General features: G+C 34.8%; 2 protein-coding genes across 5 annotated transcripts; both read left to right on the forward strand.

Moving 5' to 3' along the window:
• Positions 1 to 6,516: 6,516 nt before the first annotated feature.
• LOC135585319 (uncharacterized) lies at positions 6,517 to 8,395 on the forward strand. 4 transcript variants are annotated; one of them, XM_065113742.1, is made up of 2 exons: positions 6,517 to 6,723; positions 7,352 to 8,395. In XM_065113742.1, exon 2 carries the CDS (start codon positions 7,489 to 7,491, stop codon positions 8,185 to 8,187), a length of 699 nt encoding a protein of 232 aa, XP_064969814.1. In that variant the 5' UTR covers positions 6,517 to 6,723; positions 7,352 to 7,488; the 3' UTR covers positions 8,188 to 8,395. The 4 variants fall into 4 exon arrangements, with proteins under 4 accessions (XP_064969814.1, XP_064969815.1, XP_064969816.1 ...); XM_065113743.1 differs by lacking the exon at positions 6,517 to 6,723 and adding an exon at positions 6,978 to 7,161; XM_065113744.1 differs by lacking the exon at positions 6,517 to 6,723 and adding an exon at positions 6,978 to 7,151.
• A 12,602-nt stretch (positions 8,396 to 20,997) lies between these two features.
• Positions 20,998 to 21,765, forward strand: LOC103989762 (protein BIG GRAIN 1-like E). The gene has a single exon (XM_009408712.2). It carries the CDS (start codon positions 20,998 to 21,000, stop codon positions 21,763 to 21,765), a length of 768 nt encoding a protein of 255 aa, XP_009406987.2.
• The last annotated feature ends 1,927 nt before the right edge of the window (positions 21,766 to 23,692 follow it).

Raw genomic sequence — 23,692 nt, forward strand, 5'->3', positions numbered from 1 at the left:
GTAGCTGTCCGTTGTATGGTAAAAATATCTATTACTACAATTTGAATTATGACAATCATAGCTAAATTATTACTGTACTTTTCCTTTGGAGGGTAAAAATATCCATTATTGCAAGTGAATAATCGTGTTAATAACTAAATTATTACTGTGATTTTTATTCATAAGATAAAAGTATCTATTACTGTAATTATCGATCCATAGTGATATAGGAATTATTAATATGATTTTTATTTATTGGGGAAAAATATCTATTACTGCAATTGAATCACCGTATTAATATTTTAGACCTTTTCTTGTGCTTTTAAAAATCACAATTACACCTTTTGGCGATGGCATCTATTATCACAATTTTTAAATACAGTAATAGAATTTACTGTTGTTAAAATTGGAGTGATATTTAAATAACAACTACAACTACAAGTACAAGTACAATTTGTTGTAGTGAAAGTTGCTTTTTTACTATCAAATAATCATATTCGATATACGAAAATTGTTTCCCTGGAAGCTACATTCTAATTAGGAAAGAAATCCGAAACATAGAGATTTGGATGTTTTTACATGAATTTGGTGTCAAGAAGAAGAATTGACACCTTGTAAGGGACATGGTATCCGAATACTTTGAGAAATGATAATTTGCATAGAATTGGGGCATGGAGCAGCAACACGGTAGATAGGTAGATTAAGAAGGCTGGCTGGCTGGCTGGCATCCCAGCTCTTACTGCAACATGTTCAATTGGAGGAAGAAAATGATGATGATTAAGCTAATTATTTATGAAGAATTCACTGTGTCCGGTCTTTCTAACAAAATGATCATATTTGATTATCTATGGAAGATGCAAAAGCACTCAAATGGTGGAAGAAATACAAGGTCTAGGGCAGATGAAACACCATTAAAATGACATATCGAGATGACACTTCAATTTGTGTTGCCAACCTTTTTACCATGAATTCTGATAGTCAATTTATCTGACAAAAGGTTGAAAATTCTGTCAGTTCATCATACCAAAGCAGGTTTTACCCCCTTTTGCTAACACATATGCTGCCTACAAATGAATATAATAAGATAGATTAACATAGAAACTCGACTTTGTTTTCATATGTTTTATGTTCATAGTGGCCAAGGCCCCAGTACATATAGGCCCTGTATATAGAAAACACTTTTACTTTCATATAATGATAGGCTGTACTCCTTTTACTTTTTCTAAAAAATATTTTTATATCTTTCATTAAATCCTATGTTTTTTGCTACATCTATTTTCGAGTTTTGTCCTGTATAATGTGAGATATCTTATATGTTTCATTTCACTTCAAAGATTTGGCGATGTACAAATTTGTTAACCAGCAAGAAAGAGAGTTTTATTTTCAAATTCCTAAGCACTATAATATTTTATAATATTATTATAGCTTTTTGTTGCAGTCATAACCCCTTCCAAAATCTATATGATATCATATAGTTCCACAGTATAAGTAGTAATTATTTTTTTCTTGAAATATTTTTCGGAGAACAACTTCGTAACAATTTTAGCCCGAATTAAACAACACTAGATGGCTTAGATCGATGACATTTTTATGCATCATCACGTTGTTGTTCTTTTTTCTATCATTGTTTTCATCTAAATAATAAAATAATAAATTATTTATACTTGATAATGTTGAGAGTGGTTTCTATACCAAAGGATGATGTTTAGGGCTATATATATATACACACACGAGATCAAACCAATGTAAACCCTTTTTTTTAGGGCATGCAAGAGTCCGACATGCTCATTGCCCAAGGCTACACAAGCATCCTCCAATGCTAAGCTTGATATGGTGTCTCCCTCCATGGCCTGCGTGCCTTGAATGGTGCTGCAATGTGCACACAGTTTTCCTGAACTGTAGTCCCCACCATCCTTTGTATCCTCTCAATGCATGCAGGAGGGGATGCCCCAAGCACAAACACCATGGATTACAACTCCAGCACAGTATTAAAACCTGAGAAGAGGACAATACTGACAGAGCACGCATGGCCAAGTAGGGTTCATGTGACACTGCTTTATATGGCCAACCCTACCAACTGGCTGATAGGTGTGTCAATCACCACATCTTCTCTCACTTTAAGTCCTTCGACTTGATGACTTGGTACTTCATTCTTGGGAGTCACATCTCATTCATGATCAACTGTGTGTCTGCCATGGTCATCACTGACCTCAGATCGACTCCTTATTCATTAAGGATCGTACTTGGCATGCATGGCTTCTACAGCCTCCTCCTCTTCTATCATTGCTTTGTTCAAATGTGAAGTGGTCGATCCTAGTAACATTAGATGCATAACTTAGAAGAAACTATAGTTTGCCTAACTCCTCCAACTCATATGGTCCATCCATGTCTCCTTGTTTTCCAACCTATCGTAATCATATCTCAAGATGATCTTTTCCTAGCAATATTGCATGCCTCAAGGCCACTGTGGATTATGATGTGTCCCAATTACTTCTTTTATTCCCACAGAAAACATAAATTTATTTAAACCAAAACAGGTTAATATCGAATAAAAATCAATAGAAATTTTCTTTTTCTACAAAATGATCTATGTGAGCTTCTAGCAAGCTTAACTACTCAACTCAGTCAACAGTACTATCACAGCATCAAAAAGTCTTCAAATAAGGGATTCCTCTTGCATTGATGTCAACTAGCAGTGAAGAATTACTATCAAGCTCAATAAATTTGATTCCTTCAGCTATAGCAACTTATAAACCCCCATTGACAACAACGAGAAGTAGCATTGCCCTCAAGAATAACAAGACCTATACCACCACAACTATGACTGTTAGACCATGACTCATCTATATTAAGTTTGAACCAGTTTTAGTTAGGGCTGCTCCAATTGACTGTATCACTGCATATCCTTGTATTACCTTTAGATCTTTGGGTGTTAGTGTAGGAAGTAGCATACGCGAGAGTTATAAATATTAGACTCTTAGGCCTATCTTGAATTTGGTTGAGCTTGGTATTATTTTGGCATGCCATAGCATCCAAAATCTAGTGGTCAGACAAGGCTTGTGGATCAGTGCTCACCTTCCTTGAGCCAGGTGCCGCTCATACCTTTAGCACCTATAGCAAAAGGAGTAACCATTTCGAAGAGATCTCGGAATTGTTGTGCAATATTACAATGAAGAATAGATGGCTCACCGATTCAAATTCAGAATTACAAAGCCAGCTTTGGAAGGATTGAGACAAATTGATAGCAACAAGCATGCAAGAGGTTGGAAGTTTGGTATGCAAAAATTTTCAGCAGAAGACCAACACCCTAGGCCTCGCCAAAAGCGAGGTTTACTGTGATGCTCAAAATTGTCAGAAATGGATGATACATATCGATCCAAATGTAGACGAATAGGTGAACCACCCTCGGTTCAAATGGTCCAATCCAACCTAAAAAAAAATAAAAAATAGAGCGATGGATCTATCCAACTTAGTATTAAAAAAGAAAAAAATAAAATAATTCGTGAGTTCTCTTCTCATGATGTTGTTGTTATCGTCACTATTTCGTTAGACTTCTTTTTACCGATGTCACTTACACTATCATTATTGTTCGATATCATCATTGATGTTATTTGTTAATGTTTATCTCTCATATAGATATTCTCCCACTTTTTTTTTCTTCTCTTTTTCTATTATTTCTTTTTGTTCCTATTATGTTTTTTTTTCTTTTTCATCTTCTTCTTCCATTGTCTCCTTATTTCTTATTTCTTCTTTTTTTCCTATCTTCCTCTACCTGACCTTTCTATTATCCTTCTTTTTCTTTCTTTTTTGAAAAATTGATTCATACAGACATGCTAACATATGGTATATCGGTATTGACTGATATATACTGGTCTAACTTAATCATCAAAATAAATTTAGTACTCAAAACAACGATCCTTAGTAGGGGGTTTTCAAAATCTATGTCAATCTATGTTAGGATCATCAACAAAAACCTATTATCATTAAAAAATTTGTATGCTAATACTACTTGGGGTTACATTCCAAGCACATGTTATCATAAGGAAACAATAATGTGTAGGAATTAAAAATCGTTTGGCTAAGGGAGAGACCACGAAACCTATTTTGTTACCTTCCTTCTAGCTTCTAGATTCAATTAAATCGACAATAAGACAGTTTGGAGCTTCACTATTGATAAACATAATTTCCACATTAAGAGGATATCAAAATTCTATATTGGTTGGAGGAGGTTAGTGTAGTTGCCATTATAAATAAGTCTATAAAATCAGAAGTTTAAACGTAGTCGATGTGCACCAAAATAAAAAAAATAAAAACATAGCATATGTGAATAATTTTTAGCTCCAATTAGAATTCGATGTGTATCGAGAAGTCCAAGGAAAAACCTCCATACATTACAAGAACAATTTGATTCCATAAATTTTCCTTTGAGATAGATTTGAATGTTCTAGTTTTAAGAACTCATTTAGTAATCTTTATATCTTTAATATCAGGATCTTTTTCAAAATAAATATAAAACTAATGATAGATTAGATAAGGACGTTCCTCGTATGAAAAAAAGATCCATGCCATCCATTTTGATCTTTATAATGTTAAAAATAAGATCATGACTAACCACATGAGCCTTCTAGGAGTCACAATAATTTTAAGATATTTATTTTTTTATTATTAATTTTTTAAAATAAAATGTAAGTGAAAAAGGTGAGATGTAAGTGTAAGACCGTATGATAAACTATCAAAATCTTTACCGATTAAAATAACTCATACTTAAAAGAAAAGATATACCTGATGCATTAAGTTCCCATTGGTACGAGGTCTAAAGGGATAATGTACATAATTTTATTTTAAATATTTAATTTTTTTATTTTATGACTATCTTTATCTAAGTCATTAAGGACGAATTTTACTATTGTACAAAAGGATCATTCTCTCCTTAATGTTGAACATATTATATATAATTTTTTTAATACCTTTAGTAGCCAAGTTATCTTACGATTGTAAGCCAAAGAATATATTTACGATTTAGCCAAGTTATCTTAACATTGATTAGCCGTAGCTTACTTAAAATTAGATGAGATGAGATATTATTGTAAGATGTTTTATTAGTCCTAAAGCTAAGACACCTCTAGACTATAAAAGATTATATAATTTAGATTTTTAAATAAAAAGGGGTAATGAAGACATGATTTGAAGCGCTATTGAGAAGGCAAAGTGTCACGCACTATACCTACCTTTGTCCATTCTTTGGAGTTTTTATTAGAACATCCTACACGCACTAGTTTCCAACTTGTGCCATATGCACAAGATAATACTAAGATAACAACAAAATCTTACCAAATAAAAAATTACTTAAGCATATGACACATCTAATTATTAAATATGTTTAAGTATATTATTTAGTGGAGTTAAAGTTTGCCATTATTTCAACGGCAAAATGTGGAAGATATGCGAGAGACACAAAATTTATATATGTTTTGTATATAATGAATACTACTACATATCTCATATACGTTGAGGGATTACGTTTTAATTAAGAGATTTAATCGCAGTTGCTATCAATCCCGTAACACACTAATATATATCCGAATGATGGATTGTTTGTAATCATATGCAGAGTGATTTTGGTGGATGTTGTACTATCTCAGTATAAACCATTACTGGCTAATAAAGAAAAGCAAAAAGTATTTTTAAAATATAAAATACTTATATAAGAGTACTATATTGTATATTTGTTTATATCTAGACGGGACATGCTATATCTAATAGTTATTTCTAGATATAATATCCTTATGTGCATCACTAATATGATTTGATTATTATTATTATTATTATTATTATTATTATTATTATTATTATTATTATTATTATATTCTTCACTTATGCGTATGCAAGTTTAGGAGAGCGAAAACATACATACTTGAAAATGTATCATGCATCTTTGTGTTTTAAATAGTTAATAGTTATTATTATGTTAGCCACATAACATAATTGAACAAATATTTTACATTGGACTGATAATTATAATTTTTGAATATATATATATATATATACATATACGTATGTAAGTATATATGTATATATATATATACATATACACATATATATACACATATATATGTATACATACACATATATACATATATATATATATATATATATATATATATATATATAACACTGTTGAAGATTAATCATCAGATAAAAAATGAGGCTAATAGAACATTACTTGTCCCCATAGATTTATTGTTGATGCATTTGGATTGGAAGAAAAGAAGACAGAGGAGACTATGACAAGGAAGAACATACTTCCAAAAGCTCAAAGGAGGAATCCTTTCAAGGACCCACTTTATGGCACAATCAACGGTGAATGATGTTCAAACATGCACAAATGACACAGAGGGGCCTCCTCCATTGGTACGTGTGGGATTTGAGTCGATTAGGCGTCGGACTCAGGCATCATTACCGGATAAGAAAGCCACATCTGAGCCCATCATTAGCAGCACAAACAACAGACAACCTCCTTGAATCCAGATAACTAATCATAGATCGCAAGATCTCTGGTGGATAGAGCAACATATCTGATAATTGTTGTTGTTGTGGATCACAGCAGGTTCCTTGTATCTTAAGTTTGTTGGGCAAGAGTCCAAGCCAGTTAGGTTTCCTCAGATAGATAGATGTAAACGATGTTGCATTCGTATGGGAATATGGTGGCCGTAGTTGAAGGAGTGCAGCAGTTGCATTGCCGAGGTAAGTGATTCATTCATGAAGAAGATGGTTTTACTGGTGTTGATCGAGATGGGATCTCAAGGCAATATGTTAGTGGTTTAGGTGTACGATGGCCTTTTTCCTGCAAACTAAGAACAAAGATATTATGGTCTGCGTTCAACTTAATAGGATTGGTTTTCTTGATCTGTCTTGGAGCTGCAGAAATTTGAATGAGATGCATATAAAATATTGGCACCTTTGTTCGACCTGTTTCTTTCGATTTCTCTGATGGAAGGGGGAAAGTGCCATGTGGTGGTCTGAAGCTCCTGCATATGGTTGCTCGAGTTTCCAAGTCGTGGGAGCTCAAAACCTATGCAGTGAAGCCACCACCCATGGCCTTCCCAAGAGAATCAAGACTCAGGAACAGGACCACCACCACCTTCTGGTGTGCTCTTAGAGAAGGCTCAGATGTGGGAGAGAGTAATTTATTCCTTGGAGAAGTGTGGGCAATGGGGGAGGTGGTAAAAGCCTAGCCAGTAGGGAAAAAGCATCACCACCTTCCCCCCGCCCCCCTTCCCCCCCCACCACCACACACATCTACCTCTCTTCTGCAATTGCTTTACTGTTTCAGGCCGAGACTTCACCATCTTTCCTTCTCTCTTCCTTGCAGGTGGGATCTGAGTTGGTGAGTTGTCCTACATCAAATCTTGCTGAGCAGTAAAGCATTCTATTCCAACAGCAGTCTTCGTCTTCTCTTGTTGTTTATTGATTCGAGGTCCTATCAGTTGCCTCCGAGATTTCCTGCTCATGCTTCAACCACTGGTTGATCAAATGGCAATTCCTTGCTTCCCCAGCCATGCTAGAGTGGTGGCCATCGCACTGTGTCTCCTCCTCCTGTTTAGCTGCTGGAGTTGTTGCAGGAATCATTTGGCTTCAACATTTCTTGCCACCTTGTTCGTTCTGGCGCTCTCCACTTCTCTTCCGTTCTCTTTGCCAAGGATCAGGCAGCTCGTCAAGTCCGACTCGATCCAGAAACCATCACCAGCTGACCAAGATTTTGCTGACAAGAAGGTCGATGCAGCAGTCGCCGGGTCTGGAGAGGGAGAGTTGACGCACACTTGGACTTCATCCGACAGCGGCACACCGGAGAGTCTAAGTCGAAGCGCGTCGCAGTTCTCCAACTTCGACGACGACGACGACGAGTCTCTGCCGGAGGATGCTTGCCACTCGACGGAAAGCTCCGAGGATTCCATATCCGACGACGAGAACCTCATCGAGATCTCGCTCCCCGATGGCCATTTCGTTGCACCTGAAAAGTCTAAAGCGCTGATGAAGCCATTGCCGGATACGAGGAGAGGATTCCTGACGAACCTTCTGCCGGATTCGGTGCTGAGGCAACACGGCCTCATGGAGCTCATATCGGAGATCAACGAAGAGGACAACCTGATCGAGATCGATATAACCAGGGGGTCCATCAAGTGCTCGAGAGAGGGAATCAAGGCATAATACGCTCATCGTATCACGTTATTTTTGGTGATATAGCTGTGAGATGAAATGGTGGGTAGGAAGGAATAAAAGAGACATGGGAGCAGCCATAGATTTGGCTTTCTTGAAAGCCTGCAATCCTGCTTAAAGCGTTAAAAGAAGTATGTTGGAGGAACTCATCCTAATGGCTGTGCTTTCTCTTTAACCTTTTTCTTTCTTGGAACCTTCAGCCTTTGTTCCATGGCTTGACTGATTATTTTTCTGGGATGAATCTTGGATTTTTAGTTCTCAAAATCAGCTGCTCCCATACAAATGTTCTATCAACAATAATGAAATAATAATAATAATGAAATGGATAAAAAATGGTGATCATGTTTGGTTTCCTGTGTGTGTGTGTGTGGGTGTCAAGTGGTTGAGCCTGGAGTGCAGTGAGGGCCATGATTAGTATTTGATTTTGTCTACTTGAATTCAGCCAAAGATTTGAGATCAGGTTTAGTGGTGTTTGCTTTTATAACAAGGGTGAAGAATACCCCTATCGATCCATTTGACCTAAGACTTCAGCTCTCGTGGACTCTAAATCAAGCTTGAGAAGAGAGGTTTAGGTTTTGTTTCAGTGACCAAAGTGCTTCAGATCTCATGGACCCCAAGTCAAGATTGAGATAAGAAGTTTTGATGTCCCCTCTAACTAATCCTGACTGGTAAAGTCAGGTTGCTTTCTTTCCCTCGAGTCCATCTCCTTCGCTTGTACTGTAGGCCCGTGATCGAGTCCAGGGAAATGGCCAACGACTTGCTATCACATACATGTTTAAGGGACCAGAATCCAATCGACCATTGACCAAGAGTTCACTAAGAGATATTTTTAAAATAAATATTAAATAAATTTAAACTTTTGATTTTTATTTTTTTGTCTCTTTAAAAAAATAATATTCTTTATAATATAAAATTCAAACGTCTGCTACAGGAATCTCACAAAAGCAAAGAAAAGATGAAACCAAAACACACCCAAGGCTTCGGGTAGCAAACAAAGAGTTGGAGCACAATTGTCGTGCCACAGACAAGTCACTTCTCAATCACACTTCTTCAGTTCCAGCGTTCTTATCAAAACAGTACTGCGACGTAGAACGGAGCAGTACTCCGCTGCTCATTTCTTGGCTCGCGGCTCGCCGAAGTAACCCTTGGGATTCCCCTTGAATGAACGTGGCCCGGCGCAAGAGCTCGCCATTCCTCCCGGGCGCCTTCGTCATCTTGCCGACCTACCGGCAAAGCAGCAGGAGAATGGACAGAGACAGAGGAAAAGTGTCAGGAGAAGTATGGAAAAGTCAATGGCACTCGCAGCTTCCGCTTTCTATCCCTTTTCCTTCATGATCTTCTTCTTACTCTCCATCTCGTTGACAAGAGCAAGGAAATGATAAAAATAAAATATTATGATATAATTAAAAAAAAATTATTTTAATTAAAAAAATTGATATGATGTTTAAAACAAAAGAATTGTCATAGAACATTTACAAGATATTCCCAAGTGTATTCTTATTATATCTTACTTTATAAATTATGATCATATTTATAGGACCTAGTGGTAACTACCTCACTCCACCATGTCAATCATGATTGAGTTAGTTGTAGAAACTACTATATAACTTCTAGATCATGGGCCACTTGAAACATATCTAAAACTACCCTGAACATGGTAACTACCTAAATAACTACTATGAATCAATTCTCAACACTTCCCCTTGATTCATAGTTACATACATCGATTTACGATATAAAATAAATATATTTTTAAATTGAAAGTGACTTGGTGAGGATATCCGTAACTTGTTCATATGTTCCACAATATTTCACTGATATGGCTCCACTTGCAACAAGATCCCGAATGAAATGGTAGTGTATCTTTATATGCTTCATTCTTCAATGAAATGTTGGATTCTTCGTTATTACAATTGTAGCTTTGTTGTCACAAAATATTTTCATTGCTTCTTTTTGTTCTTGATGAAGATCTTCAAGAAGTCTTCTAAGCTATATTGCTTGACAGGTTGCTGATGTTATGGCTACATATTCTCCTTCCGATGTTGATAACATAGTTGTTGCTTGCTTTTTTGAACTCCAAGATATAGCTTCTGATCCGAGGCTAAAAATATTACCTGAAGCACTCTTTATATCATTTAAAGCTCCTACCCAATCGTTATAAGTGAAACTAAATAATTTATATTTAAAATTATTAGAATATCAAATATCATAATCTGTAGTTCCAGTAATATAATACAAAATTCTTTTAATAGCTCCGAGATGATATTTACTTAGGCTATGCATAAACCTAGATACTATACCAACAGAGAAAGTAATATCTGATCGAGTATGAGTTAGATAAATCAAACCTTCAACCAAAATTTTGTAGTTTCAATTTTTCATTTACATTCATGGGTGTTGCTATAGCTTTGCAATTAATCATGTTAGATTTTTTTAGTAGATCTATTACATGCTTTCAATAATACAATAAACCTAGATCTAACATTTCAAACTTATTCATCATATATTTTTTAAATTATGTCATAAAATAGTTAGATGAACCCTTATATATAATATCATCAACATAAAGGCAAACCATTAGAATATTATGTTCACCTTCCTTCTTTACATAAAGAATAAGTTCATTATTACTCTTAAATCCATTTTGAAGAAAATAGTAACTTATTTAAGCCCATAAAAAGCTTTCTTTAGCTTAAACACCTTTTCTTCGTGCCGTTTAACTAAAAAACCTTTAGGTTGAGCAACAAAATTTTTTTCATATAAATCACCATTTAAAAACGTAGATTTCACATCAAATTGATAAACATGCCAACTCAAGTGAGCAGCTAAAACAAAAAAAGTTCTCACAGTTTCGAATCTAACAATCGGAGAAAAAGTATCATCAAAATCAATACCTTATTGCTGTAAATATCATTTTGCTACAAGCCGAGCCTTATGCTTTTGGATACTTTCATCTGCATTAAACTTTGTTTTGAATACCTATTTTAATTCAATAACTTTCTTTTCTTTCGGTAGATTCATTAGCTCCCAAGTTTTATTCTTCTCAATTGACTTGAATTCCTCCTTCATTGCTTTTGGATACTTTCTTTGTTTTGAACACCTATTTTCAACTACTTCTTCAAAAGTTATAGGATCTGAAATAAACAAAGCAAATGTTGAGTCATAAATTTCTGTTAGTGATCTGAAATTTCTTGGAGAGGTTTTATCCGAGGAATTAGAATTAGAATTGCTATTGGGTGAGACTGACGATAAACTTGTTGGAGAAAGATTTGTCATTTGATTCTGTGGAGTGTCTGGTTCTGTTGGAATATGAATTTGTATTCTACTTTTATTGGACTCCCAATTCCAACTTACCTTTTCATCAAACATAGTATTTCTATTAATAATAACTTTGCAACTGATAGGATTATATAATTGATATGCTTTCGATTGTAAGGAATGACCAATTAAGATGCATTTTTCAGATTTTTCATCAATCTTGTGGTGATTTTATGAATTCACTAAAGCATACACAATAAACAAAAAATTCTTATATGGCTTACACTTGGTTTCATACTATACCAAGGCTCAAAAAGAGTTTGATTTATAACAGCCTCTATTAGTGAAATATTTAACAAATAAACTGTTGTTACAACTGCTTTTGTCCAAAACTGATTTGGAAGGTGTTTCCCTCTAAGTAAACTTTTTGCCATTTCAACAACAGTATGATTCTTATGTTCAGCTACACCATTTTGCTTTGGTGTATATGGTGTTTTCAATTCTATATGAATACCATTTTCTTCACAAAAAGAACTAAGCTCATTAGATAAAAATTCATCACCTCTATCTGTCCGAAGTATCTTATTTATCACTTTGCCTTTCTACAAGTGTCTTGAATTTTTAAAAATTATCAAATGTTTTAGATTTCAGTTTCAGAAAATATACCCAACTCATGCGGCTATAATCATCAGTAAACAATAGAAAATATTGAGTTCCACCAAATGATTTTGTATTCATAGGTCCATATAAGTCAGCATGAATTAATTCAAGACAATTAAATGCTCTCCATGCTTTTTTATATATGATTTTTTGCTTTATTTGCCATAAATGCATCCTTCACATAATGTATTAATTTTGGACAATCCGAAAACTATTCATTTTTTATTTAACAACCTTAAACCCTTAATATTAATATGTCCATATCTTAAATGTCATAAATTATACTTATTCTTTTGAGTTGCGATAAGAGTATACTTTTCAATATTTAAAACATCAGAAACATCTTATTTTGCATCATACAAACATTTACCATAATCAAACCAGATTTTTTATCTTTAATAGTGTATGAACCATCATCAAATATAACTAAATATTCATCATCTATCAATTGTCCAATACTCAACAAATTATGTGATAAAGTAGGAACAAAGATAACATTATCAAGGTATTTTACCTTCCCTTGATTTGTCTTCATCTTAATTGTTCATTTTCCTTCCATTTGGATTTGCTTGTTATCTCCAAGTCTAACTTTCAACTTATGAGTTTCATCAATATCTCTAAACATTGATCTTATGCCTGATATATGATTAGAACATCCACTATCCAGAAATCTAATATCATTTAAGATATCATTAACTTGTGAATGAGTCATAAACAACTTATTATTTTCTTCATTTTCCTCCAGATAGCTTACTTGCTTTTTTCTTTTCATGTGACCAAACTTTTTACAATAGTGATAATGAATTCCACTCTTGTAATTTTTTTTATCATAATTTGATTGCCTTTGTTCATCATGCCCATCAAAGTGTCCTCTTCCTCTTCCTCTTCCATTTCCTTTACTACGAAATCCTCCTCTACCACGTCCTCTTCCTATTAATTTTTTATCTTCTTTTGAAGTAAAAGACTCCCCCTTAATCTGAAATATTTTTTTTTCACTTTTTTCAAGTGACCTATTCAACCTTACTTCATGTGCTTGCAAGGAACTCATTAGTTCATCAAATGAAAATATAGATAAATCTTTTGACTCCTCAATTATGACAACAACATGATTAAATTTCGGAGTTAAACTTTTTAAAACTTTTACAATAATTATATGATCAGGAAGATATTCACCGTAAGATTTCATTTGACTAACAATTTCAATCACCCGAGAAAGAAAATCTTGCACCGATTTATTATTTTTCATAAACAAAATTTCAAACTCACGATGAAGGGTTTGAAGTTTTATCGTAACCACCCTTGATGAGCCTTGAAATTCATTTTTAAGTATCAATCAAGCTTGCTTTAAGGCTGTCGCTACTGTAATTCTCGAGAAGATTATCTCATGTACAGCTTGTTGAATGAAGAACAATGCTTTTGAGTCCTTCTTTCTATTCTCCATCAACCTGATTTCTTCATCTAGATCCACATATCTATTCTCTATTAAGTCTTAAAGATCTTGAGACTTAAACAGAGTCTTCATCTTGATATTCTAAAATTCATAATATTTGTCTCAGAAGATAAGAATAAAGGGTTACGACATAGAATTACCATTGAAAGTATAATACTCAATTCAAATTAAAACTAAGCTATGATACCATAAATGTTGAGAATAGAAAAGGATGGAAACGATAAAAACATAATACTATGATGCAATTAAAAAGAATCATTTCGATCAAGAAAACTAATATAGTATTTAAAACAAGAGGATTGTCATAGAATACTTACAAGATATTTCCAAGTATATTCTTATTCTATCTTATTTTATGAACTATGGTCCTATTTATAGGACCTAGTAGTAACTATCTCACTCCATATATCATCCATGATTGAGTTAGTTGTAGGAACTACCCTATAACTTCTAGATCATGGGTCATTTTTTGAAACATGCCTAAAATTAGATAATTATCTAAATAACTAATTCTCAACATATCTTGTCGCCTCAAGTTGCAAAGCGAAGGGAAAGCAGGGGACAGGCTAAACGAAGAGGCACAGCACTGAAGGAGATGGTTCTGATGACTTTGAGCATGGCTGGGAAAGCAGGGCTTCTGGCCCGTAGTCTAGATAGAACACAAGCTCCATTTCTCTAGCCCTGCTCCTGCCATGTCGTCATATAATACTGCCTCCTTCCAGAGAATGCTGATGGCCGACTCTTTTTTAGATGAGTTGTGGGTTTTGGGTGAGAAGAACAGTGTCAAAAGTATTCTCTTTGAGTTGGCCTCACTGGGCTTCTGGCACTTTGAACCTAATCGGCATGAACCTTTACATGACGAAGGAGCAATTTAATATATATATATATATATATATATATATATATATATATATATATATATATATATATATATAATATTTTACATAAATCATCACATGACAATATCGATCGCTCAAAGAGAAAAAAAAAAAAGATAAATATAAATTCAAATAAAATAAATCAGATATTTTTTGATTGAATATTCATTTCTTTATAGACAAAAGTTTATTAATCAAGAATATTTTTTGAATCAAATCAGAATTATTGATATGATTGTAATCTTTCTTATTTCTATATTTTTATTTTTAATATTGTATTTAATATATAAGAAGGGATTAGAATATTGTAATGAGTCAATCATAATGAATTAATGAATTAAGTTCCTGTACTATTTTTTTTTTATGAAATAATTTTATCATCCACGTACAAGTTGTGCCGAAGTAGGATTAAAGTCCTTTAATCCTGTAAGTAAAATTAGTGGTACAAGTATATCGATTATTTTTTTGATCTTACCCTAAGACCTCTTCATCTACCCTGGATGTGGGAAGGAAAGGGAAAATTAGTGCAAGTAAAATAAAGAGCACAAAAATAAGTGCAATCATGGAGAGATGTCAAGATAGGCTGAGTGGAAATAATGATAATGATGCCTTTAATTTGATCAGAACAGCTACTTTGAACTCTCGACAAGGCTTAAATTTGTGGGAGGACACATTGAGATTCCAAGACTCCTCTACCGTGATGATAGTCCACAACTCTGCGTTCAAATTGATGACTCTGAAGAAGATCAAAGAGAGCCACAGTAATAGCTTTAGAGACAGACATGGGAGATGATAAGTAAATGCATTTGATTGCAAACAGTAATAACCACGTTATAGCAGATTGAAGCTTGACGAAACAGTTCGAAAGTCCTTATTTTCTTGGACTAGCTTTAGAACTTGTGCTCCCAAACATGAACTGTCTGGACTTCTTCATGATGTTTGCACTCGTTCAACCCTCCCCAGTGACTCCAATCTTGGACAAGATAAGCAGGCTTTCACACCGCAGTTAATCTTCTGGCACAGTCAATTCGTGTACAAATAACATTAAACGTAGTTTCACCTCGAAACAATATAATTATTCTATTAGTTTTCTCTTATTATAACCAATTTCTGGTTATTCTGATATAACCTCTGTGTCTCATAATGTCCATGGACATAATTGAGGGTTACAGCTTCTGTGATGCTAAGTATGCCACGCTTATCGGTACTAAAACCACATACTGCTGACTTCTAAGCGTTTCTTGTCATATTATTTTCATGGATCTCAATGTCACGAGTTGCAGGACCTATCATTCTAGAGGATTAGGATCAATATGTGACAAGATTGTCTGGTGATGAACAATATAGATTCAGTAATTACCAAAGCAGATTTCAGCAAACTTTGGTTGCAAAGTGGATCACTGTCTCTCATCTCTAACAAGTTCAGCAGAGACTAATGTGCTGAGTTCCATTTATTGCCGTAGTTATTATCAGGTTATGCCTGTATCAGACTGATATGGGAATAGCACAAATACTTGTAAACCATGCAGAATATGTTGGCGACAAAAGAAGCCAAGTAGATTATTTTCTCACCACAGAAAACCTATTAGAAGATTTGGAGTCTTGGGAGATGTTTGGTTGAAGATTTCTGCGAGAAGATACCACATCAACTTGGACTTGAATGAAAAATAGACAAGGTGCTTTCTTCTTCCTCATCCTCAAGAGGAGAGGCACACCCAACGAGTAGATGTTACTGTGTGGCGTATGGAGCTGAGTGAAAGAGAACAAGTGCATATGTCGTCTCGTGCCGCCAAAGCTGGTGTATACTCCATTGAGTGGAAGCTCAAGCTTTGCACTGCTAAGACTGAAGATACTGGCAACTCGAGACAGGTCTGTGGATGAATTACACCCGAAATGACACGACAGAAACCATGTGTTGGTGAACATCTCTATCTTGTGATCAGTTTGCCACTGGTGCTGCCCCTTGATTTTGGAACATGTATGCACACCATGAATGCAATCGCATCCACATGTCACTTCAGCTTCGTACACTTTCATGTTCTTCCGCTCTGCTGAACTTTCAGCGTAATGTTATTGACGCTGAAAGATTTCAGCATACTTAAATGAAGCTTCCGATGCCTAGCAAAAGCATCCTTGAAAATGGAGTTACAGGTTAAGAAGATATGTATCAGTGAAAATCTTCTTTTCTTTTATAGGGAAAGGCTTCGTATGCAATCCAATGTAAGCCAAAAAAATCTCTTTGCAGTGACAGAAATCAAGGACAACATGTTCAAAACATTCTACGCTGTGAGAAGTTGACACAGAACGAAAACAAATAAGAAAAATTATTATTAAAAAGAATTTTAGTAAATTGGTCTGATAAGAAAGGATAAGAAAAATAAACTCGAAGAAATCTTTACAATAATTATTTTTTAATAATTTTATAAGCTTAGTGAGGCCTTTATTTATATTAATTCTATGCCTTTAAAATTAGTTAATTAATAATATGAGATTATTGAAAAGTATATAATATAAAAATTAAGAATGTGGTATAAATAAAAATAATAAATAGGCAACTTGGTCTTTGAAAAAGTCTTCTCTTATTATGTATTAATCCCTTCTATTTAAGATAAAAACTCATTCTCGAGTTTATGTTTAGATAAAATAAATTTTTTATTTGGAAAATAGTCATATAAGTCTACAACATTATAGATATTTGAGATCCTCTAATCATCTAATAAATTAATTACATAGGCATTGTTTTTTATTTTCTTTAAGACCTTGGGTGATATTTTGGATTCAATTTGTTGTAAGTGCTTATAGGTAATCTTTCTTACGTAACAACACCATAATCTCCTTCCTTGAACATATTCTCTCTCCTATGCTTATTAGCTGCTTGATTGTACTTGACATTAGTAGCTTCCAACTTTTTGAGTGTCAAAAAAAGTTAGAGATTACACATGGGTTCATATTTCCTCGAATATTAGTAGCTACCTTCTCTCTCAATATCTCACTCACTTTTGGGTTCATATGATAGAGAGATAAATTTAATAGCTACCTTGAATGTCAAAAAAGTTGACATTAGTAGCTACCTTCTCCCTCAATATCTCACTCACTTTTGGGTTCATATGATAGAGAGATAAATTTAATAGACTTACTCTTGGAGCCAAATAGTTTAGCACTAAATATCTCTCATAGGTGAAAGTCTATCTGGTAACACTTTAGGGGTAATCTCTTTGAATTCTTCTAATATATCTTAGTTCATTTGAATCTTTACTTTAGATGACTTTTCTCCTTTCATAATAAGAGCATAGCATATTCTTGTTTCTTTAGAACTAACAATAAATTTCTGCCTAAAGTTAAATTTGATAAAAAAGACTTCCCCTCCACTTTAGAAGTGTTAGATTTATCTCCCTTTTTGTTAATTGATAGAATGATAATTTTCTTTCCATTCTATCAAAATACATAGATATTGTTTTTTCCATAGATATTGTTTTTTCCAAGATGAGTTGTATCTACATCATACTACCATAGCTTACCAATTCGTACATGGCATACATATGTCAACTACCTCATATATAACTTCCTTCTAATAGCTTTCCCCAATTAAGAGAGGAACTCTACAAATCTCAATTACAGTGACAATTGAGCCTTCTTTAATTCACCCATGCTTGTATGGTGTTGGATGAGCTTCTGCCTATAATTTAAAGTGCATCACTAGTGATTTGGATACAACTTCCATTGTCTATAATCAATGCACAAACTTTGTTATTAACATTACATTGAAAATGGAAGATTTTCTTATGTTAAGATGGATCTTCTTACCTTGAGATGAGTAATAATCTTTTTACAACTTATACAACATGTTCCCTTCTTCCTCTATTATTTTAGTATTATCAATATCATCAATCGTATCATCTTGAATATCTCTTTTTTCTTCAAAGTTAATTTTATAATATGTAAGATTAATAATCTTATAAGCATGACACTCGTTGGAACAAGTTTCCACGTTTAAAATACTTTCCAATCAGAGGTCGAGCATATGAATTGTTTATAATAGTTAGGACATACTTAGCTTGCATTATTGCTCTTCTGATATTTATGTCTTGATTTGTAGGTTGTATTGACTTAGTCACAACTTGCTTCTCTTTCTTAATAACATGTAGTGTTGTTATAGTATAGATTTGTCAGGTAGTAATTGGAGGTTGAGTCAACAACATTTCAGCCTTTAATATCATTGTGAGCTTTATCTACTATCTATATTGGAGTTAAAGATATTTTATCTTGAATTATAAAATATAATCTATTAATATACCTTGTTGTTTGTTGGTCTTCTAACTTTAATAAACTATATCTAGTTAAAAGACATAAGAATTCATTAATATACTTGATTATAGATAAGTGCCTTTCGATACAGTTTTGATATTGTTTGAACAATAATTATTCATAATCTAGGGATAAGAATCTTCCTTTGAGAAGTTGCTTCATCTTTCATGATGTTTGTATTGGCGTCTTTCCTTGTCCTCTTTTGTTATTTTGCAATGTATCCCACCAAGTTGCTACACCTCCTTTCAATTAGTATATATCAAACTTGACTTGTTTGTGATCAGGAATATCTATTACCTCAAAGAAGTTCTCTATTTCATAACTCTAATCAAGAAAATCTTTAATGTTTAAGTGACCATTAAAACTAGGGAGGTTTGCTTTGAGGTGATAATCTTCTAATAGTCTATTTCGTTTGAGTGATGCTTAATGTCTTTTGTATCTTTCACTATCATTTTCTAAATCATCATTATATATCGTTAGTTGTTATGGACAGATAGTAGCATATCAATTGAAATGTTGAGGTTGAGCTATACCTACACCTCTTCTTTGATTAGTTTTATGATAGTCCATAATTCCTTGTTCTTGATAGAAGATAAGATTTCCCAACTATACGAGGAAATCTCTTTATTCTATTGAGGAAAATCATCTATTCTGTTGAGGGAAATCCTTTCTCCTAATCTGTATAAATAGGAGAGGGAACTTTTTCACTTCTTCAATAATTGTTCTTATCTTCTATTATTTTCATCATGGTATTAGAGCAGTGAGAAAAGCGAAGTTTCACTCTTATCTTTGGCCAGCGACCAACGTCGTTGAGAAAAACGAAGCTTCGCTCTTGTCTTCGGCTAAGAGGCTCCACGACCAATCCTCATCTTCCTCACCGCGGTAGCCTTCACTGCCTTCATTGATCTGCCAATAATCGGTGGACTGAAGGAGAACGAAGGGGGAGAACGGAGGGAACTGTGCCCTCACAGCAACACCAATCGCAACAACAATAGCGATCTGCTCTTACCTTACTCACGAAGTCTCTCGCTTGTAAACCATTCTTTCGATCCAAGATTGTATCCTTATCAGGAGCACCATCTTGCAGGGGCATGATAGAAGATAAGATTTTCCCAACTATATAAGGAAATCTCTTTATTCTATTGAGGAAAATCCTCTATTCTGTTGAGAGAAATTCTTTCTCTTAATCTATATAAATAGGAGAGGGAACATGTTAATGTATTGAAGTATTTTTCATTTCTTCAATAAAGCTTTTTCATTTCTTCAATAATTGTTCTTATCTTCTATTATTTTCATCACTTCTAACTTATCTTCATAGGCTGGTTACCTACGTTGGATTGCAAGCTCATGTTGACGATTAAACTAGCCATAAGCATAAACTTTGGTATGGTTGATCCTACAATCATCATGAACTCTGTTGGCGCTTAAACCCAAGTTAATGAGCATGTCGTGAATCTTTTGAAGTTCCCGAGTCATCCTCGCTTCTTATGCTTCGAACGTTGCCCATAGGGCTAGCACTCGTAATCATTACTGTTAAGTTGTTGCCATTACTTCTATCATGAAGATCGTCGCTATCTAATTTGCTACTGCCATCGCTAATAATGCTAATTGTTGTTATCATCATTATTGCCACTAGACCTTATCTTGATAGGCTATAGAGTTATATTTAGTAAATTAAGTTTCTGATACACAACAACATGTACGTGAGTGTAGAGCATACTTCTTAATTTTTTAATCATAAAAATATTATACTATCATCAAGGGCAATGCTTTAATATCAACTGATAAGAGAAATTACGAAAGGAATCTAGTAAACAAACATGATACAAAACATAAGAAAAAGTCGACAGAAAATTCTTTATAATATTTGTCATTTTTTTATGATTTTATATAATTTGAGAACATCTTTATTTATAAGCCTTTAAAATTAACTAACCGAAACTATTGAAAGAAACATAGAATATAAAAAATTAATAATATGAAATAAATAAAAATAATAAATGGGTAACTTATTATTTGAAAATAATCTTACTCCTCCGCTTATTCCGCATTAGAATATTACTCTTTGTCCCCTTCCTGCCACTGCATGGGCCATCCATCAGCATCGATGCCACCAAGCGGAAGCACCTCTTCTCTCATGGTCCTGTAGTTAAAAAGAGGGTTCATCACTTCAGATGAAACCTGCAATATCCCATGCAAGGTATGCACTTGATTTCCATGTCCTCTTCCTCCCAGTCCTTCCCCTCAGTGATGTCGAAGGGTTATAGCCAAGCTGACTCCGACGAGATCGACGTCTTCGAGGCAACATGGTACTTCTCCGGCGGAATCGATGGCGCAGGCCTCGGCCTTCAGAGATCCATGAGAGAAGAGAGACTGATCTGCTGGGGAGGAGAGAGGAGTTTGGACACACTTGCAAGGTCCACCAGACTTCCACAGCAGTCCAAAAAGGTTGAGAACCAACGCAATGACAAGAAGAGCAAACAGCCCAGCTCGGCCGGTCGTAGGTTAGCTAGCTTCCTCAACTCTTTCATCAAGCAAGCCATCTACAGGAAGAAATCAAGGGCTCTCAACCCCACTGAGTCAGAGGAGGACGCAAGTTTTGAGAAGATGCATGCAGGGAGGAGAAAAGGTAGCATCGACTACTCGCAGCGCATGAAGAGCAATGACTACAGCATCCTGTGTTCCACGGAGCGTTGCTGCAATAGCAAGTCTAGTGGGCACCAGAAATATGCTCCTTTCTGGTCACAGAGAGAACTTGGGTACGATAAGAGGGTAATAGATGAGGATTGGCTGGGTGCGAGGGCTAACTCCATGGATGGTTATCCTGAGAACAAATGGCTAACTAGTGAAGCTGGTAATCGGCTACTTGACAAAGAAGCATCGTGGAGTGAAGAGTTCATGAAGAAGCAACACAAGTGGTTCAGGAGGACAGAAGAGGAGGATCGGGGAGGGAGTGAATCCAGCTCTGAACTGTTTGAGCTGAAGAACTATGATCTGGGGAATGTTGCCTTTCGTTAAATCAGCATAAATAAATATATTACATCTTATTTTGTTAAATCATGTTTCCTCTTACTTGGGAGATGGTCTCTCATAACCAGATTTCTATCTTTGGCTTGCAAATATGTGAAATGATGCACCCTATTTGTTGAAAAGCACAAGAATTTTCTTCAAGTTTCAGCATACTAAAGTATTCTTTTTAATGATAATTGCTAGTTACATGAACCCTTGGTCACATCTAAGATTCTACATCTCAGAAACACAATCATCTCACTTCTCATCTGCTCAGATGATTCCCAGGAAACAAAGTAAATGTCCATGTTTCTTTCTGTTTTTTGTTTTTGACCAGAACAAAAAGCATTGCTATATGACTTAAAAGCACCCTGGTATAATCTGTGCTCTGCTCATCAGAGCTCAAAGCCTCAAGGAACTCAGGAAGAAAACCTAGCTTCCACATAAAATCAAGTTCCCAAAACTTTGCCATAGAAGCTAACTAGTGAGAACAGTTGTTGACTTCTCTAAAAACATGGGTAATAGATACTTGTTGAAAAGATTCTAATGCCAGAATACATTACTAACATAGTCAAAAACAAAGGAGGCTGTTCCTGCTTGGTAAGGATCGGAACCAAGCCTTGAGCATCCACTTCTATGCAACTTCTGAAATCCTTCTTCCCTACGTAGCATTAATCCCCTCTTCTACTGCCTTCATTTTATTTATTCTGTAGTTTCCTTCAGTAATAAACTTGCTCCTAGCGCTTAAACATCTACTTTGATCATCTCTTACGACAAAGCCTGCTCCTCCAACCTGTTTAGAAGAAGAGACAGCCGCCCCCGCCCCCCTCTCAGTGTTCAATTCGAGGGGATGGCCTATTCCATTTCACTAGGATAGAATCTAATTCCCCACTAGGCCCCTCAGGAGAAATCTAGCCGTCCATAACAATCAGAAGCTATAAGCGAGGCTCTTAAGAGTTCTTGCCTTTATGAAGATTGCTTCCTCGCTTAAGCCAAAAGCCTCGATTTCACTCGTTGAAAAATCGAAATTGGAGGTCAAATTTCTTCTGATAGATGGACCAGACCTCTTAGCAAATGGAAATTGAAAGAAAATATGATTTTGGGAATCAGATTCATCCTCACACAAATAAAAATAGTGAAAACATCAGCAGACTCATCTCTCCCTATAGTGAAAGAAAGTTCATCCCAAGATGTCTCATGGATTTGACAAAGAATTTCCAACACCAGCTCAATGTTTTTATGACTGATGTTGAAATCCCAAAGAGAGAAAACCCGTATTTGGTGAGCTTGATGTCACGAGCTTCAATGTTCAATCCATGAACCTGCTGCGTGCACACGACACAAACATTGTCCCACTTCCCAAGGAAAGTAGCAGTTGTTGAATACTCATTTGTCCCAATTCCAAAGGAAAGTTTGTAATGTGATTGATATGTTCATTTAGCTTAATAAGCCTACGAGATAATCCAGTTCTGTTTCATTTATAAAAAGCATATGTGCTGCAGCTATATGCAGAGGCACTGCATCACTCACATCTGATGAGATATATTGCCAAATCTATTGGCATGATGAAAACACAGAAAAAACACAATGTGGATTCTTCAATAAGGGGATAGATAATGAATTATAGACGGTCAGAGTTGGTGGCTATTTATGATAACAAGTGTTGCATTCATACAGGTAGACTAAAGTGAGCACACACAGAAGCAGAGTGGGTGAATTGATGAACTACAAACAGTTCATCAATGAGAGCACACACAGAAGCAGCTGGTTTGTAGAAGGAACCCAAATTTGAAGGAATGAGATCATGCAAATTTTCAATCCCTTATTTTCCTGATCAAATTCTGGTCAAAACTAAACAAATTAAGAAATTGAAAACCAGCTTAATTGATAGGTTTCAAATAATCATTGTCAACATTATTGTTGTTGTTACTGTTAT

This window comes from Musa acuminata, chromosome BXJ2-6, assembly GCF_036884655.1.
Source record: "Musa acuminata AAA Group cultivar baxijiao chromosome BXJ2-6, Cavendish_Baxijiao_AAA, whole genome shotgun sequence".
Classification (NCBI taxonomy): Eukaryota; Viridiplantae; Streptophyta; class Magnoliopsida; order Zingiberales; family Musaceae; genus Musa; species Musa acuminata.

Coding starts and splice junctions, on each gene's coding strand:
- LOC103989762 (XM_009408712.2), top strand. CDS start 20,998: ATGTCGAAGGGTTATAGCCAAGCTGACTCCGACGAGATCGACGTCTTC.
- LOC135585319 (XM_065113742.1), top strand. CDS start 7,489: ATGCTTCAACCACTGGTTGATCAAATGGCAATTCCTTGCTTCCCCAGC.